At 39.1% G+C, this 19,890-nt stretch overlaps 1 protein-coding gene across 2 annotated transcripts in view; it reads left to right on the forward strand.

Moving 5' to 3' along the window:
- The window catches only part of LOC131693201 (breast cancer anti-estrogen resistance protein 1), a 380,537-nt gene that overhangs the window by 264,926 nt on the left and 95,721 nt on the right, over positions 1 to 19,890 (forward strand). For both annotated transcript variants that reach the window (XM_058980836.1, XM_058980837.1), the window contains exon 3: positions 2,802 to 3,053. In XM_058980836.1, the coding sequence (XP_058836819.1) occupies positions 2,802 to 3,053 (252 nt within the window). The remainder of the gene's footprint in view (positions 1 to 2,801; positions 3,054 to 19,890) is intronic.

Below are 19,890 nucleotides of genomic sequence, written 5' to 3' on the forward strand. Positions count from 1 at the left end.
ACTAGACCGTAATACCTTAGCGGTAATAAGAAAAAATGCTCTAATAGCAAGACGGTTAATACTAAAATGATCCCAGCAAAAAGTCTCTAAACGGCAACATTCAAATCCCCTTTGCGTCGCACTCATGTTTCATCAATTCTTAAACAATAAATATTAGTGCGTCGGATTGTCTAGAAGTGTATAACATTTCGCTTGTCATTGTATTGCGCATCAAGCAAAGCGAACACAGTGTGGATAAAGATGAGCTTCGATTTTCTTTACCCGACACATTTCGTATTTTCCGTTCACACTCGACCAGCTTCAAAGTACAGCCAGAAAAAAAAACCGACTCGAAATAGTGGTGGGGTATTTCGGTCGGTGTTAAGTTGAAATTTCTTTGCTATCCCGGACGTCAACAGCAAGGTAGCGACTGCACAAAACATGAACAGTCATCGCGTCATGTACGGGAAACAAGGTCCACTGTTTGGATCCACGTACACTTTTCTGGAGCTGAGCACCAAGTCTTGGCCTGGTTCAGGTCCGGACCTAGTAAGAGGAAAAGGGGATGGGCTATATCCAGAAACTGGTCCGGATTCGGGACCTGGTTCGGATCCGAGAACAGACTGAGCTAGCTCGGACCAATGGACTGGTCCGGATCCGTACTATGTTCCGGACTCGGAGTCTGAGTATGGACCTAGATAAGAACCAGTACAAATCATCGTATCGATTTTATATTTTTTTGTTTCGATGTCCAACCTACCCAGTAAAAAAAATCCATAATTCTGGCTGGTTTCTTCCAATACAGGAGCAGATTCCAGCCTGAATTTCGGCAGAAATTTGCCAGAATCCTGGTTGGTTGACTCGATTCTAAGTTTAAGACTTTGGACAAACCCTGAGTCAAAAAATTTACCTCATTAAACGATAGAGACAAAAGCGCTCTCAAGTTGATGATATGGCAAGACATCTGCAATTGTGGAATATTTACTTCAATACGAATGCACAGCTTTTCGTGGAGTAGGGCCAAACGTGTGGATGCAAACTTTGTCATTCAGTTAATCACATGTAGGTGGTTCTGTAAAGTTCTAGCCTAACTTAGTCAGCTGTTAACTTTCAGCCAGAATGTTATAGAATGGCATAAGTAGGATGATATCTATAAGTTTTTAAACTTATTACTACATCAATTTGTCCACATTTTCGTCTTATCGAAAATTTTTGATAATTATTAAGTGTAAATTGAAGAAATGTGGCAAAACTATCAATTCTCCATTTGATTTACTGAAGCGGTGGAAAACAGTACTTCTGTGCAAGGAATACCAACAGACATTCATCCGAAAACATGAATATTAAAGAAATTATCGATTTATGTGGCTGAACAGTTTGACTGAAAAATTCATTCGCGCAAAAAAAAAACATTTCTACACATGAGTCGATATTTCTCGAGCAGAGCCGCCAATTTAAGGCTCCTAAGCGATTCAACCAGAATGCTGTGTAGTTGTCATCATGCCAGTAATTTTTCTTCAACTCCAGTCCACATTCAATAATGTCTACCAAGTGCTATTTTTCAATAATGTCTACCAAGTGCTATTATTACTTAAAGTTGTAACCCTCGTACTATTCCTACACGATTCCAATTCTATCTTGTATATTTCACAGTTTATTGCTTCCGAAATGATTCGAAGAGTGCTAGTTTCACTACCTCTTCAAATCTCCTGCAAAATCGAAAATTCGTTTGGCAGATTTCGACATATTGCTTCTTCAAACATACTCTGGAATTCCTAAGTCGGACTTGACGTGTAAAGTTTCCGGACACGAGTGAATGCGGCGACAAATCGGTTTGTTGTCTCCTACTTCTTGTAGACATGAGTCCAGAATATTGACAAAACTGACAGACATACAATCCATTTTTTTGTATGCCGTGGTTTCGGAATCATTTCCATTCAAATAAATTTTCAAAATATCATTCAGTTTTCAGTAACTATTTGGTCGGTCATTTCAAGTCAACAAAGCTATTCAAGCTACATATTACATTTTTAAAATCCTCCGAAGCAAGATCCTGACCACGGGCTGGAACTCAACACAACGAGACGGAAATAAAGCGCAAGTGGGATTTGGCTGCTAAGCTTCTTGTAATGAACTGTGGTGAAACATTAAGCTAGAATACATAAAAAATCATTAAATATATTAGGAATGTTTGATATGTTTTTAGCATGTCAAACTTTCTATATAAATGTTCATCAGCATCACACTGCTGTGCAAAACCTTTATTAAACACCATAGACCCATAGAAATTTTCTCCGAGTTTGCTCATAACACACCAAACACCACCATACTCGTTACTTTGTAATGAGGTAGGTCCATTAGTTCTAAAGGAAAAAGACGCGGCAGAGCCGCCATGATGTATGAGGAAAATTTCTTCTAATGAATACAAATTGCCATGCGAGGGCACGTCACCCCTATAGGGAAAGAAAGCCCGTCGTGGCACTTGATGAACGCGAATGGGAAAAGAGAAAATCAATCTTAATTTCTACACCCTATTTTACGCGTCAGTACTTCTTCCTGAAACTGAAACTCCCGCCGTTCGCGATGAAGGGAGAAAATCAATTTGAAACACGACAACAACATGCACAAATAAACACGTCAAAACTAATTTACACTTCTTCCTCGCCACATACTGACAAGTGGTGAATATATCAACGTTCGTTTACTGACTGATTGGATATGATCTACCCTTACTGTCTGAGAAGTTGTCAACATTCTCAATAAACTAATTTCAACTTTTCCGAAAAGCCTAACCGACTGTTACTTTCCTCCCTCTCTTACAGGGCATCTGTCCCGGCAACCGGTTGAAGATCATCCAGCCCCATGATTCGGGTTGCTTCACCCTATCTCCAGCTTCCTCGCCATGTCCCTCCATTGGCCCAGGAACGAACCTGAGCAGTCCGGTGCCGAGCGACATCTACGAGAACACGTCGACTACCTCGTCAGTATCCTATAGTGTTGGTGGTGGAGGCGGTGGAGGCGGCGGTCCAAAGCAGCAAGGCAAGCGAAGATCCTGGCATATTAATCCCAACAAGGTAAGCGCTGTCGTTTGTTACCTTGGCGAATCGTGTAATGAAATCCAGACGGATGAAAGGGAGATGGATTTTCAGTGTACGTGTTGGGTTTATGGAATGAAATTTACTATCCTGAACAGAACAGAACCCGAGAAAAAGATTTTAGCACCCATTATTTTAAATAATAAATATAACTCCATAAAAAGTAATCCGTCGTAGGGATCGTGATTTAGTGGATAACTTTATTTCTATTTACTTCTATTAATTACTAAAACAATGGCGAAGATACAAAACACACTCAACCGAACAGAAGCCATTTCGGCATTCAAATAAAAAAGCTGTTCCAAAGGACATAACTTCAGATGCGTTAACAGGGAATAACACAAATACCAAATACCTCCGATACAATAACAAACATTAGGTACTTTAATACCAGCAAATCTCAAGCGTAGGGTAGACTGGGGCTGGTTGGCCGATTTTTGCTCTCGGAATTTCTGTACTCATTATGGTTAGACTTTTTGAAAACCGGTTTGCGCTGTCATGAAGATACAACCCTTGAGCACATAAGTATTTTTTTCATCCATGAAAAATAATCAGGGAAAATGTTAGTAGCATTTGTTATGCGGAAAGAAAAATCGGCCAACCAACCCCAGGGCTGGGGTAGGTTGGCCGAGTTTGGCAAAAAAAAGTTAAACACGTCAAATGTATCAGTGGAACACTTTTAATTAAAAAATCGTTTTCGTATATAGGTAAGGAAAATAAAATCCACTCTTCACTTTTTAGTCTTTTTAACCTTTTTGGACTTAGTTTTGGCAACTTTAGTGAACTTTTTACCAGCTCTCGCTGATTTTTTTCCTCCGCCAGCGTACGGTTGATTTAATTTTTCTGCTCCTCCAATACTGCTTTTATTGGGGAATCGGTCAAAATTTGAGACGATCGGCGTTTACGACCTTGCCACTTCTTCGAATCAGATCGTGCACTCGCCTTGGGAAGAGGTCAGAGAGGCTTACATCTGCAGCAGATTCTATGCTAATGGACGAGTTTTGTTCGGGGTTGGGTCGATCTGTGACAAATCCTGCCAGAAATTTCTCAGGAGGAAAAATTTCAGAATTGAAGCGGCACACGCCAGAGACTCTGAAACCTGCTTGGCATTTAATTCATAAAATATCGGAATCAACTTTTTTATAAACAATTTCCGACTTTTAATGATTCTAATCTCCTATTTCTATTTGGTAATAATTCTAAATTATTTTTATTACTTATTTCTCGTGTATATTCTTCCTTATAATCATTAATATTAGCATAATATCAAATTTTGCTATGAAAAAGGTTCACTTTTCACAACTATCAAAGTGCACATTACTCTGCACTAAATTTACAACTCGGCCAACCAGCCCCGCACAGAACTCGGCCAACCTACCCCAATGTATATTTTCGAGAACAATCACGATTTACACAAACAAATATAAGGTTACACTAGTAACCGTTATACCATTTTGTTGTGTTTTGAATACCCTTTTCAGCAGTACAAAGTTATTGGAAATCGGATGTAAATTGATTCGCGTTACACTTATTATTTTTCAGAAACAGAAATTTACTCACCAGTGGCACTCGGCCAACCAGCCCCGGTCACCCCTATCGAATTACATCAGTAGGGATAAAGCTTATTATAAATTCATCATCCGTCATCGCCGAGGATGAGCCGTTTCATGACGACAGTTTAATGCTCTTTTGTTCCTTCTCAACCACCAACGCAATCTATCGAAGCTAACCAAGATGTTGCGAGTGGTCAATGGGGAAATAGCATCAATCTCAGCTCGAATACGCGTACTCGTTGCTAAGAGAACATTTCCAATTATCCATTGAAAGGACGACCGACAAGCTGGATATTATCTGCAATTACATACCTGTAACGAAAGTTATACATGTTGAGTCGGGCTCATCCTTTGTGTTCGGTAGTTTCCGGTAGTTTTCTTCATTCAGGCTATTGCCTGGTTCCCTGAGATGCGTTTGTCTCAATTTTAAACCAGTTGCATTCGGCACACCACGCAGCTTCCGGAAGATAAACTAACTCCTTTTTTGTTAGTTAATTAATCGATGAAAATTGCCACAATAAAACCTCACTGACAAACCTAATCTCTAAACACCTGTCGCCTTCTTCAAAACATCTCCTATCTGCACCAAAATAATCCATTGATTCCAGCGCACATAAAAGTACTTAGCAGATCCTATTTTATTGCCTCCTGAACGACCAACAACATCTGCCCCTCTTTGTATATGTGTGTCTGTATATCTAATTGAGCCCTCTTTATTGCACAAGTAAAAGTAGGAACCGTATCGCCAGCTGGGCCAGACGACCAGTCCTTTCCCGGTTTTTCTTTACGTAACTGGCGCATCTCAACACCCGATATCGACAGCGCCATTATCTACACCGAATGGCTGGCAATGGGACACATTTTCTTTGGTCAATTTTTGCGATAAGAGCCTTCGTGTGACCGTCGCTACACATGTCCTTCTGGAAAGTCATTCTCTGGAAATTTTCGGTTTCTCGCTCGAATCTCGAGAACCTCGATTGTATTGCTAATTTATGGCGATACTTGAGTGGTACACTGAATATAAGGAAAAAACGAATGTTACGTCTCTTCCATCTCTCACCCGTATACATATGTGTCGGGGTGTGGTTCAGCATTCCCAAGAAGTCACTGTCATAAATCTTCACTCAGCACGGCTGATCCTTTTTAAAAGAGGCCAATACAGCACACATATGCGTTCTTAGCATTCGGTTATGTTTGGTACAATTGTCCTTCTCCACACTTGAAAAAACATATTAGAGTGGGACATTACGGTTGACGTCGGAGGGTAGGATTACTTTTCATATCCCAAGCATAAACGCCCCGAACTGTCATGTGTCTAAATTGCTAAACAATATGCACTTGAGAAATGCTGGCTCCCTAAAGCCTTTGGCTATATAGCATTTGTATGTGGAGCGTGTAAAATCAGCGGGAATGTCTCGGTGGGAATGTATGAAATGCTATCGAAGACCCAAACGTGATATTAGGGGAATTATGGTTAAAACCGACACCTTAAGCTTAACACTTTTTCTAAGTTGCCACAAAACCAATAAAATTATAATTTTTATGCAGAATTCTTCTTCGGAAAATTCTTAACTAGACCTAATTTTTTCAGCGCTTCAAAAAATTAATTTCATTAAAAAATATTGGTTGTAAAACTTGGAAAACAAAGTGACTTTTTGTAAGCACTGCGGGTAAAACCGACACCCCATAGGGGTAAGATCGACACCCCCTTTAATTTATTTTCTCTCCACTTTATTAAAATCTTTATCTTTATTAAACATGAGATATATGCGTGATTAATAAAGTGTGAGTATGTATGATGCAAATATGTGCTTTTTATTGCTTCATCATGTAGTGAGGGGAAGAAAGTTCGAAAGCGTAGTACTATAAATAAGAGTATTTTATGCTATAGGATTATTTATTGATATGAGTATTTCCAAATAATCCTTGCGCACATCATTGCAACCTCCAGTTTCATTTTATTTCATAAGAGAAGATTTTCAAGCGTTCTACGTTCTGCTAATTGGATTCATTCACTTATAAGTGACACACACACACACTTCTTAGTAAAACTATCTTTTCAGATTTGATTTTTCGGACTCTGATCATCAACGATCTATTGGAGTATACATAATATCATTGTCTCATTGTGATAAAATTCGTCTATGACAAACCAAGAGAACACTATAAATTCGGTTTGATGACCTTTTTGCAGAAATAGCAAAAGCTTCGTTAGAATCAGATAAGCAAAAATTCCAATTTTTGATTTTTAAAGAGACTTACAAGAAATAAACACAATAAAAGTATTTCTGTGTGTTTCTGCTAATACTATAGTGTTCTAATAGGCTAATTGAAGTGTCACGAAGATCCCCAGTATTTTGAAATGAATCGCAACTATACACAACCATCTTAACAGGGTGTCGGTTTTACCCTAACCATAGGGTGTCGGTTTTACCCCAACAGTGCACATTTTTTTATAAAAGCAATTAAAAATATTGAATTTTTCAAACTCGTTTTCAATGCACCTAGTTGATCATAGGACAGGCCGATAATAATAGGTACTGAAAAATGGGGTGATTTGAAAAGCTTTCGTTCGGTTAAAACCTTAAAATCTACCAACGAAATTTTACATCCAGACGAGTATGAACGCTGCTGTCGAATGTTTTGTTAATTTTTATGACATTCGGCGCACTAACGTAAATCCAATTTTTCTTCAAATGCTCTAAATAAACGTACTAATAATATTGTATCATTATCATTCGTTTTCGAGCTCTCCATCGAGACAGAGGTTGTTTTTTCTAGTCCGGAGTGCTGTGTGAGGCGATAAAGAATAGTTTTAATCCGCATTCAAGGTTATTTTGCCAGTTCGGTTCGGTCCTCAGTCTTTTGTTCGCGTGTGAGGATTAAACAATAGCCAGCTGTATAAGCTGGATCGGTTCGTCGTTGGACACCAGTTTAAAGCTAAGTGGTTTTTGTCTTTTGTAACACATTTATTGCTTTCTTCCGTCTGCGCGGGCGCTGACCCCGTGCGTTGACGTTTTCTATGGTTCCCTCTCCGGATGGTCAAATGGAAGTTGAATCGGGTTCAACTTCTAAGGCTCCCCCCGGCCCAAATGCTATCCAGAACTCTCAACTGGTCCATTTGTGGTCTTCTTTCGGCCCAAGACTAAATCACTGAATCTTCTTCAGATTTCTAGAGACCTGACGGAACGGTTCTCGGCTGTGACCGAAATTTCAAAGGTCCGCTCGGACAAGATAAGGGTGTTGCTAGCCAACTCAAAGCAGGCAAACGATATTGCTTGCTGTGAGCACTTTACGCGGGATTATAACGTGTATATTCCGGCGGTAAGAGTACAATCCGAAGGCGTCGTAACCGATGAGAGTTTGACGTGCGAGGATCTGCTGAAGTACGGGGTTGGCCGATTCAGAGACCGCTTACTTCAGCCAGTTAAAATACTTGAGTGCAAACGTTTGCACTCAGTAGTAGTTGCGGGGGATGGTTCAAAAACGTACCCCCAATCAAACTCTTATCGGGTGACCTTCGCTGGTACCGCTTTGCCAAATTTCGTCCTCTTGCACAAGGTTCGTCTGCCTGTGCGTCTGTTTGTGCCGCGGGTCATGAATTGCACAAAGTGTAAACAACTGGGTCACACAGCCACCCATTGTAGCAATAAGGCCCGCTGTGGAAAATGCGGGGAGAATCATCTAGATGATTCGTGCAGTAGGCAAGCCGAAAAGTGTCCTTACTGTGCGGAGAGTCTGCATGATATCTCGGCATGTCCCGCGTACAAACTACGCGGGGATAAACTGAAACGTTCCCTTGCGGGACGATCCAAACATTCTTTCGCAGAAATGTTAAAGAATGCTACGCCACCATCCTCAGCAAACATCTATACTCACTTGCCTCCTGACGAGGGCGAGGCTGGTAACCCACAAGAGGGAACATCTACTAGGGTGCCTAGAATTTATAGGAAGAGGAGGAACACTTCCTCTCGTAAAGTTCCTTGTAAAGGCCAGAAGGTGTCCCTTGAGGGGGCTCCGAAAGTCACATCTATTGGAAGTGTTGCAACCAAACCGAAGCAATTAGCTCCTGGTCTCGGAGGATTAAGCTCAGAGAAGGAGTTCCCAGCACTTCCAGGAACATCAAAAATCCCAAGTGTTCCTTTGTTTCAGTTCGAGAGTAATCACAGCACTGGAATTATAAAACTCTCGGACATAGTGGACTGGATAATAAAAACTTTCAATATTACTGATCCTATTAAAAGTCTTATGTTAGCTTTTCTCCCTACAGTGAGAACATTTTTGAAGCAGTTGACTGCTAAATGGCCCCTCCTCTCAGCGATTGTATCCTTCGATGGCTAACTCATCGAACGAGGTCACGGATTTGATCACTGTTCTACAGTGGAATTGCAGAAGTATCATCCCGAAAATCGATTCCTTCAAAATTTTAATAAATAATTTGAGTTGCGATGCATTTGCATTATGTGAAACTTGGTTAACTTCCGACATAGAACTCAACTTCCACGACTTTAATATTATTCGCCTGGATCGAGACACCCCCTATGGAGGAGTGCTTTTGGGGATCAAAAAGTGCTATTCCTTCTACAGAATTAACCTTCCCTCGATAACAGGTATTGAAGTTGTCGCTTGTCAAGTAACAACCAAAGGCAAAAGCCTTTGCATAGCTTCCATATATATTCCCCCCAACACCGCGCTTGGGCACCGACGGCTACAATCCTTAGAATCCCTGCCAGCACCGCGACTAGTTTTAGGAGACTTTAACTCTCACGGTACAGCATGGGGTTGCCTCTATGATGATAACCGGTCTTCCTTAATTCAGGATCTTTGCGATAACTTCAATTTGACAATTTTAAACACGGGTGAAATGACACGGATTCCTGCTCCTCCAGCGCGCCCGAGCGCCTTAGACTTGTCCCTTTGCTCAACATCGCTGCGGTTAAATTGCACGTGGAAGGTAATTCCTGATCCCCACGGCAGCGACCATCTGCCGATTGTAGTCTCAATCAATAACGGTTCAAGGTCATTGAAATCAATCAATATTTCGTATGACCTCACACGAAATATCGATTGGAAGAGCTATGCTGCCGCGATATCCGACAACATCGAATCTACCCAAGAACTTCCTCCGGAGGAAGAGTACAGCTTTTTGGCTGGCTTGATTCTCGACAGCGCGAATCAAGCTCAGACTAGGCCAGTACCCGGCGCGAACATACAAAAACGTTCTCCCAATCCCTGGTGGGATAAAGAGTGCTCAGACGTGTACGCAGAGAAGGCCGCCGCGTTTAAGACCTTCCGGAACGACGGGTTACCCGCCAGTTTTCGACAGTACGCGACGTTAGACAAGCGAATGAAGAGTTTAATGAAAGCCAAAAACGCAGTTATTGGCGCCGGTTCGTCGACGGGTTAACGAGAGAAACAGCGATGAGCACTCTTTGGGGTACGGCTCGACGTATGCGTAACCGAAACAGTACCAACGAGAACGTGGAATATTAAAACCGTTGGATATTCGCTTTCGCCAAGAAGATCTGTCCGGACTCTGTCCCGGTACAGAAAACGTACCGCGCCGCGTCTCCTCACGATACCGCGAACGAAACACCGTTTTCGATGGTGGAGTTCTTACTTGCTCTCTTATCATGCAACAATAACGCCCCAGGGTTAGACAGAATCAAATTCAACTTGCTGAAGAATCTGCCTGGCACTGCAAAAAGGCGCTTGCTGAACTTATTTAACAAGTTTCTTGAGGGTAACATTGTCCCTCATGACTGGAGACAAATGAAGGTCATCGCCATTCAAAAACCAGGAAAACCAGCCTCCGACCACAACTCGTATCGACCGATTGCAATGCTGTCCTGTATTAGGAAGTTGTTCGAGAAAATGATCTTGTTGCGCCTCGACAATTGGGTTGAAGCAAATGGCTTACTGTCAGATACACAATTTGGCTTTCGCAAAGGCAAAGGGACGAACGATTGTCTTGCGTGGCTCTCAACTGAAATTCAAATGGCCTATGCTAGCAAAGAGCAGATGGCATCAGTGTTCCTAGATATTAAGGGGGCTTTTGATTCAGTTTCGATCAACATTCTTTCAGAGAAGCTGCACCAGCATGGTCTTTCAGCGACTTTAAACAACTTTTTACTAAACTTGTTGTCGGAAAAGCACATGCATTTTTCGCATGGTGACTTATCGACATCACGATTTAGCTACATGGGCCTTCCCCAGGGCTCATGTCTAAGCCCCCTGTTATACAATTTCTACGTCAACGACATTGATGAATGTCTTGACAATTCCTGCACGTTAAGACAACTTGCAGACGATGGCGTGGTGTCTGTTACGGGACCCAAAGTTGACGATCTACAAGGAGCATTACAGAATACCTTGGACAATTTGTCTGCATGGGCTATTAAGCTGGGTATCGAATTCTCCACGGAGAAAACTGAGCTAGTTGTATTTTCAAGGAAGCGTGAACCAGCACAACTACAGCTTCTATTAATGGGTCAAACTATCGCTCAGGTCTTCACAGTAAAATATCTAGGGGTCTGGTTCGACTCGAAAGGTACTTGGGGATGCCATATTCGGTATCTGAAACAGAAATGCCAACAAAGGATCAACTTTCTTCGTACAATAACCGGAACATGGTGGGGTGCCCACCCAGGAGACCTAATTAGGTTGTATCAAACAACGATACTGTCGGTAATGGAATACGGATGCTTCTGCTTTCGCTCCGCCGCGAACATACATTTCATCAAACTCGAAAGAATTCAGTATCGTTGTTTGCGTATCGCCTTAGGGTGCATGCAGTCGACCCATACGATGAGTCTCGAAGTGCTGTCGGGCGTTCTCCCGTTGAAAAATCGATTTTGGGAACTCTCATATCGATTGCTCATTCGATGCGATATCTTGAACCCGGTCGTGATTGAAAATTTCGAAAGGCTTGTTGAGCTCAATTCTCAGACCCGTTTCATGTCCCTGTACATTGACTACATGGCGCAGAATATTAACCCTTCTTCTTACAATCCCAACCGTGTACATTTCATAAATACTTCTGAATGTACTGTTTTCTTCGACACATCCATGAAAGACGAGATTAGTGGAATTCCGGACCACATACGCCCACAAGTGGTTCCAAACATTTTTTATAATAAATTCCGAGAAGTCGACTGTTCTAAGATGTTTTATACTGACGGATCAAACCTCGAAGGATCCACTGGCTTCGGTATTTTCAATCAAAAGTTCACCGCCTCCTACAAACTCAGTGACCCTGCTTCAGTTTACGCCGCAGAACTAGCTGCCATTCAGTATACCCTTGGAGTCATTGAAACATTACCCGCAGACCATTACTTCATCGTTTCGGATAGCCTCAGTTCCATTGACGCTATTCGCTCGATGAAACAAGGCAAGCACTCCTCGTATTTTTTGGGGAAAATACGGGAGCTACTGAGTGCTTTATCTGACAACTCTTTCCAGATTACCTTGGTATGGGTCCCTTCTCATTGCTCCATTCCGGGCAATGAGAAGGCAGACTCCTTAGCTAAGGTGGGTGCCTTAGAAGGAGACGTTTACGAAAGACCAATTTGCTTCAGCGAATTTTTCAGTATTACTCATCAGAGAACCCTCGAAAGTTGGCAAACTTCGTGGAGCAGTGGAGAGCTGGGAAGGTGGCTACATTCGATAATCCCTAAGGTATCGACGAAACCTTGGTTCAAGGGGATGGATGTGGGTCGTGACTTCATTCGTGTGATGTCCCGACTCATGGCAAACCATTACACGCTGGATGCACATCTCCGGCGTATTGGGCTCGTGGATAGTGGTATCTGCGCTTGTGGCGACGGCTATCACGACATCGAGCACATTGTCTGGGCGTGCACCGAGTACAGTTCCGCTAGGTCTCGGCTAATGGATACCCTGCGGGCCCGAGGAAGACCAACCAACGTCCCGGTTCGAGATGTGCTGGCAAGCCGCGATGTTCTCTATATGTCCCTTATATACACCTTTGTGAAAACCATCAATATACAAGTCTAACTGCCCCTTGTTATCTCCTTATCATTCTCAGAACGCTCTTCCACCTGTATCAAACCATCTGTATCGAATGAGCCAACAAACACGGGACCTACGGCACGAACATAACACGCTTAACTCGAAATGTAGCCGATCCACATCTGAGCCGTACTACGAAATCGTCTGGAAAAACCCCTGCCATGTTGAGGAGGACCACCCGGCGTCCCAGTACATGATTCCCCTGATGAAGGCCACCCGAGTTTGTAATCCATCCGTTGATCTCACGATGCCTGAAACTGAAATAATTTTCTCTCCCTGCCATCTTTGTCTACCCTCCCTCCCCTGACTCTTATACCCAGAAGTAACACCCCTACCCCCCCCCCCCCCCCCCCAATATCATCACGAAGCATTTAGCTCTTCTTGTCTCTTCTAGTTTTAACTATTATATTATATAATCTCGTTGAAATTGCCCAACTCTACTACCCACAAAAATAACTATAATTACGAATCTTTACAAAATTCAATCATGCCCTCTAGTTATGCCTAGTTTTAAGTTAGTCGTAAAAAATTGTCCCCCTTAATTAAACATTATTTGCTCCAATAATCTCACTGATAAAAATGTCAAACCATATTGCCACAAAAACTAAATGACCCCCCTAATCTTACGAAAACAATATTATCCCCTTGTGTAGATATATAAGATAGCTATAAAATCGCATTAGTTTCATTTTAAAAAATCAATATGTAACCCCCTAGTTTTAAGCAATTTAAAATGTAAAACAAAACAAAATTGGCACCTTTAAGCTAACGCAACGTGCCTTATCAAATAAACGATTTGAATAAAAAAAAAAAAATTGTATCATTATGAAATGAATAAAAATTTGATTTCTAGGAAAAGTTGTGGGGTGTCGGTTTTACCCACAGTGTCGGTTTTTCCCACAATTCCCCTACCAGTTGTTACAATATATTTGAAGCTCTGTTTATATTTCAAATAAAAGGCATGGATGCAGATCCCTTATTAGAGAGCTACAAACTATTTACGTACATGTTTTTGAATTGTTTCCTTGGCTTTATGCTTATATTGCAGTATGTGCTAAAAGAATTTTGTATAATGTTACAATTTATATATCACAGGATCATCTGCATCCTATTTAGGAGGACGTCGCTCTAAAGCCTATCCGCGATAAATTTCGGACACTTTTCGTTCGGTCTAGTTTTTAAATAAATCACGAACCGTTGAAACGTGGGTGGAATCATTGTTCGTTGAATGATGAAATGATAAAATTGATCATTTTTCATTTCATGAGCTGTTCTTCAAGATAAATATTTCCTTATTGGGCAATTGCAACATGCATGTGTATTATGTGCATATTCTATACCTAAGTACAAAAGAAGTATATAGTCCTAGTTTTCCGTTCTAAGTTTATAACTGATATGCTCTAAAATACCTTTCCGTCTATCAATTTTATTGCTTTCGTTTCTCTTAGTATTAAATTTGTCGAAAATAACCAACAAAATCGATACAGTAGAAGCTTACGGCAATTAAAACATAGTAACATAGAAATATTATCCAATGTCAATGTCAATCGTAAATTATATCATAAAGTTTGTACTGCATAAAATACTAATCAAAAAAAAAACTTTGAAAACTCAAAACCGTGCAGTGGACAAAAATACGTAAGATCATTTTTGTAAATTGTATATTAAAAGACTGAAACTTATTTTCTATTTCATACTTTACTATAATTTTCTCATGGATTTTAACCGACCCTTTAAAAATTCTTAAGTATTTTGGAGTTCCGGGCTGATTTTTATTCGTATTTTAGTAATAATTCGAAACCTTGCTATCTGTAGATCGGCTGAAAAACAGTGGTTTATTTTTTTGCTTAAATTATACGGTTAAAATACAATCATTAGACTAATTGCGATTTCTTATCTTTTGAAGACAATATGTGACTTCTATTGCTACTTATTTTAATCCGTCGTAACCGTAAAATAAATCACAAAAGTATATAGAAAGAAGAAGAAAACTCAGGAACCTTCTTTTAGAGTGCTCAATTGGTCTAATAACACTCGAGAAACGAATTCTGAATAATTTTCCAAATCAAGAATGAACATTATGCTATATTTTTCCTTAGTAGAGAACAATTTAGGTAAAAACTATTCTTTCTCCATTAAGAAGAAAATTATTTCCCAGCAAACCACAAATCGTTCGATCGGAGCTAGTCGTAGAGCGCTTACGACTTATATTCATATAGCTACAAATATTTAAGTCATTAAAAATCGTATTTTTGCTTATATTTGATCGTATTTTACTTCGATGAATATTTGATTAACAACATAATACAGTCACTGTGGTCTTTCTTATGTGTGGGAATAGTCACTAAGAAACATAAACATATCTACGACTCAGATATATATCACAATGACTTCAAAAAGTTAGATACAACTTAATATATCACAACATACGAGAAACCCGATTTCGCGAAATTACTTACGACTTATCTCATATTTTTAAAATGAGATTGCTGCATATATGGCGAATGTTTATCGGAATAGGGTTTCAGGGTTGAAGATAAGAAATATGATTATGAAATATTGTCACGCTTTTAATAATTAAAATAGTTCTGTGTAGTAAGTCCTGTCCTACAATCCAAATATCGTAAGTTCGAATCCCATCTTAATGTGAGAAAATCTCTATGGGCTGGGTTTGGCTTCATTTCACAATCTGCATTTGTTTTTTACATTTCTTATAAAAGAAATGTATAGAATTCGCTCAAACTTTCAAGATTTTTTCCGAGGCCCGGAGGGCCGAGTCTTATATACCAATCGACTCAGCTCGACGATTTGGGACAATGTCTGTGTGTGTGTGTTTGTGTCTGTGTGTGTGTGTGTGTATGTAACGGACAAATTCTCATTCGTGTTTCTCAGCAATGGCTGAACCGATCTTATCCAAACCAATTTTAAATGAAAGAACTAAAAAACAGTATGAACGCTATTAATTTGTTTTTGATTCTGATGTTTAGTTTTTAAGATATGAATGTTTGAGTGCGTAAAAATGGCGCTTTTTGGAGTTTTTTTAAATTATCTGCCGAAATTGACAATATAGATTAACAATTTTTTAAGTTTTAAGACAGCTTTAACGAATACCTTTCGAACAAGCTATAGATTGTTGAAATCGGACTATTATCAAAAGAGATATTTAACATTAAATGCGTACGAAAGATTTTTATCATTTCTCAGTGTCAGAAATATGACCAAAAACATGTAATCTATTATTAACGCCAAAACGGCTTATTTTAGGTCAATAGTATCTTCGGAGAATTTAATGGAGGAAATATGCCCTTTCTTTTGGTATTGTGCTTTTGCTGATTAATCCCCCTATGAGTGAGATATTTTCACAAATTTTCTTGGAAGTGATTATATCGAAATGATGCCTTCTACAAATTTGTAGCTCTTACTTTTGCGAATAACTTTACTGAAGAATTCAAATATCTATTTTGAATACTTTAAAAGTTATGGCTTGTTGTTTGTGGATTACTCTTTGTCGCCTATTTATTGTTCAATATAGAAATAATCCTTTGAAATAAGCCAAACATTATTTCGACAAATCGAATTTTGTATTTCATTTTTCTATCTACAACTGCTAGAAATAATCACCGCACCGAACACTTCCAAGTTGTCTGGAAGGAACTTGATAACTTATCAGTGCAAAAATGTTCATTTGTGCGAACCTTCTGACTGCAATTTTTCTAACTAATGACCATCGGATCGATCTGAAACATATCGGAAAATGAAAAGCCAAATAAATAACTCCAAGCAACGGCGTAGCCCAGAGAAGGTTTTGGGGTTTAACACCATACAACCCCCCCCCCCCCCACCACACCCAAAAAAAATATTGGATTGAAGTTGAAAATTTATTGATGCAGACTGATTTAATTCAATATTACAATAACAATTATCTGATCCGTAGATTGATAACCTGTTGTTGTAAACATCATGAGGACTTTTGATAAATTGTCGGAATGGGGTCCTGATATGTACCTGATCTATTGGTCTTCATTTCACAGTTGTCTAATAACATCAATATCAAATTCCTGCCTGAAAACATTCCAATAGAAAATTACAGAGTTCTGTAATCAATCATAGTCCTCAGATTTATTTTCAAATTAATCTCGTTTTTGTAGAGATGTACTGTAATAAGGGTCTTTATTTAATACGAAGAGAAGTTAAAATTGATTTAATGTCTATGAAACATAGAACTGCTCACCAAAAAAATGCATAACTTTCAACATTTGCCAAAAATGTTTTTGCCTTTCTCATTCACTCTAAAATTCGTCAATTTAATCCCGACCCGGAGGGCCGAGTGTCATATGCCAATCGACTGAGTTCGTCGAGATCGGAAAATGTCTGTGTGTGTATGTATGTGTGTATGTGGAAAAAATGTGACCTCTGTTTCTCAGAGATGGCTGGACCGATTTGCACAAAGTTAGTCTCAAATGAAAGGTACAACCTTCCCATCGGCTGCTATTGAATTTTTTATTGATTGGACTTCCAGTTCCGGAGTTACGAGTTGAAGAGTGCAATCACACAGCAAATTCCCATATAAACTGAAATGAAAAATTTTCAAAATCAAATTTGTATTTTGACTTTTTTTGGACTTTGGTACATTTTTGTCTTTCTCATATAGAAAGGTTATGCAATCACTCTAAAAATCGTCAATCATACCGGCCCGGAGGGAGTATGCAGTGAGGGGTAGCTACTTTAAAATTAAAACTAGTTTAAAACTTCTTAACAAGTTGAAAATTTTCGGCAGGATCTGGAGCTCCCGGACCTTTCTCCATGATCCGCCCCTGGTTTCAAGCGACGTTTCAGTATCACATAATATCTCAAGATCGTGGCTGTCGATCCATTGTATGTATGTGCAAATCGTACTGAACATGTAATATTCATTTCCACCATTGTATTGAACATAACCAGCCATGGAATCGTAGTCTGGACAAATGAGACAAGCACAATTGCACCACTAGGTGGATTAAGACAGGTTTTTTGGGAATGCGTCGAGTTGAGACGAAAACGTAATATGATTAATAACGAGGATAACACTTTCCGAATGTAGAGAGAAATTTATGAAAAATGACGATTTCCATTCGATTCTAGCAGGTTCTGATCGATTTTGATCAGCATTTGATTTTTGTTGTATGACCAATTATATGTATAGGTCAAATGTTTAAAATCAGTAATTTAAGGTCAAGATAGCATCATTTTGAAACCGCCAACTTCGGAGGTTTAGTATCTTCGATGAGTTTTACAAACGTTAAACAGCGCATCATTTGATAAAATAATTTTGACGGTATATCGTCCAAGAAGTATTTATGGTGATTTTTCTCAGGTTAATATTCATGACTACAATAAAGTCTCAACAACATCGCTAGACACGAACTCTGTTACTATTTTCTGAAAAATTAATTCTGCATAATTTTAAAACTTCAAAAATTACGGTTTCGGAATTATGCCGTTTGGAAAGTATGATCGATTTTCACCAAACCCCCGAATTTCTGGCTACGCCGCTGACTTCAAGTAAGTAGAAACAAAGTCGTTCTACACTCGTTCACAAGAAACTTCTTCGAATGCTGAATATCTATTATAATACATTGAAACCCTGATTTTATCAGCCAAATATGAACATATGTTTGATGGGCTCTAGCAGACGAACAAGACTGAATTCGAGTAAATCCTTTCTTGAGCATGTTTTCCTTATCATGAAGATGGAAATATGCAAAAATAAAAAGTTCATCATAATCAGAAATAGTTATCAGACTACATCAAGGGACGGGAAGAATATTTTAACAACTTCAGTTTATTATAAAGAAAAAAAATTGCCCGATTTAGTCAATGTCCCCATTTTGTCAGCCTAAAATACACCATGAGACTGATAAAAATGGGTCTTTATTGTATGTATTATTCCCTGTGTTTCACATTAATAGGTACATTTCATTTTTGGGGATTTTTTATTGTATCGAACTACAACAATTTTTAGGTAATTTTCAAGGGGTTTTTTATAGACTTCTTCCAAAAATTGGCGAACCTATTCCAATTCGTATACCAATTAATTGGTATACTTAAGGGTTAATATGTTGCAGATAGAGAAAATTCTGAAATTTTCAGCTTTTTTCTTACACAATATTACGAAAGATTATTAAACAATTTTTCTTAATAAGTTTGTGAAAATTATAAACTATTTGAAATTTTTTAATAGTATAATTTTTTTTATTTAACCGTGATTTTTTAATAAATAGTGACCATCGCTTCACAACGTAGTCTATTTTTCATGGCTTGCGGTGAGCACGATCTCTCGAATTGCTGAACTGAAAATTATGGAATAGAAATTAATTTTTAGTATTCTTTACTTTACTCGCCGCGCAGATAGCTCTGAATTAGACCCGCTGGTGCCCTAAGACGATTTCGCTAGATTTTCAGAGCACTGTGCACACAGTGCATTAACGCAAGTGACGGAAGGTTATCGAAAAGTTTCGTGAAAATGAAAATTCTAGTAATGATGATGATTTTCCCAAACGGTTCGTTTTCGAGAGGTTTTTATTTGTTCTTTGGCATTAGGATCAGCGATAATAATTCAAATCAAGGATACTACTGGGAAGTCACCTTTAGAAAAAGTCGATGTCGAAGTAAAATTTGGAACTATGCACGCATGCACTTCAGAGATAGCGTGATATCCGGAGCTGCGATTTCATTTCAACCCTTTTTTGTGAAAATGGCGATACTTACAAATGTAAACATAAGGCTTTTTTCATACATGCGAATGAGGGCTTTGAAACGCAACCAATTAACCTAAAAATTTTGATTCTACGATATTGCTTTCTTAAACTACAGCAAAAAATACAACGGGCGAAACTGTATTTTTGTTTGTTTATTTAAAGTTTCGCCCTCCACGCTCCATGCAAACAAACAGGGCGATACTTTTTTTGCTAGCAGTTTAGAAGCGAAACTGTCATTTTCGTATTTTCGTATCGTAAGCTGATATCAGCTGTAAATAGTAACAATGATCGCTATTGAAAAAAAACCTGGACGAAATCGGTGGTGTAGAACTGTAGTTATTGTAAAAAAACGTAAGAACGATACTTCAATGCTGATAGGTGGAACCGAAAAAGTAAACAATCGCCAAAGGGTAAAGTATAAACTTCAAATCGATTAAAAAAAATGCGATTTTTTTGGCTCAGTGCAATATATAATCCCTTTAGAAAAATTCAGTT

The sequence above is a fragment of the Topomyia yanbarensis genome, chromosome 3 (genome assembly GCF_030247195.1).
Source record: "Topomyia yanbarensis strain Yona2022 chromosome 3, ASM3024719v1, whole genome shotgun sequence".
Taxonomy (NCBI): domain Eukaryota; kingdom Metazoa; phylum Arthropoda; class Insecta; order Diptera; family Culicidae; genus Topomyia; species Topomyia yanbarensis.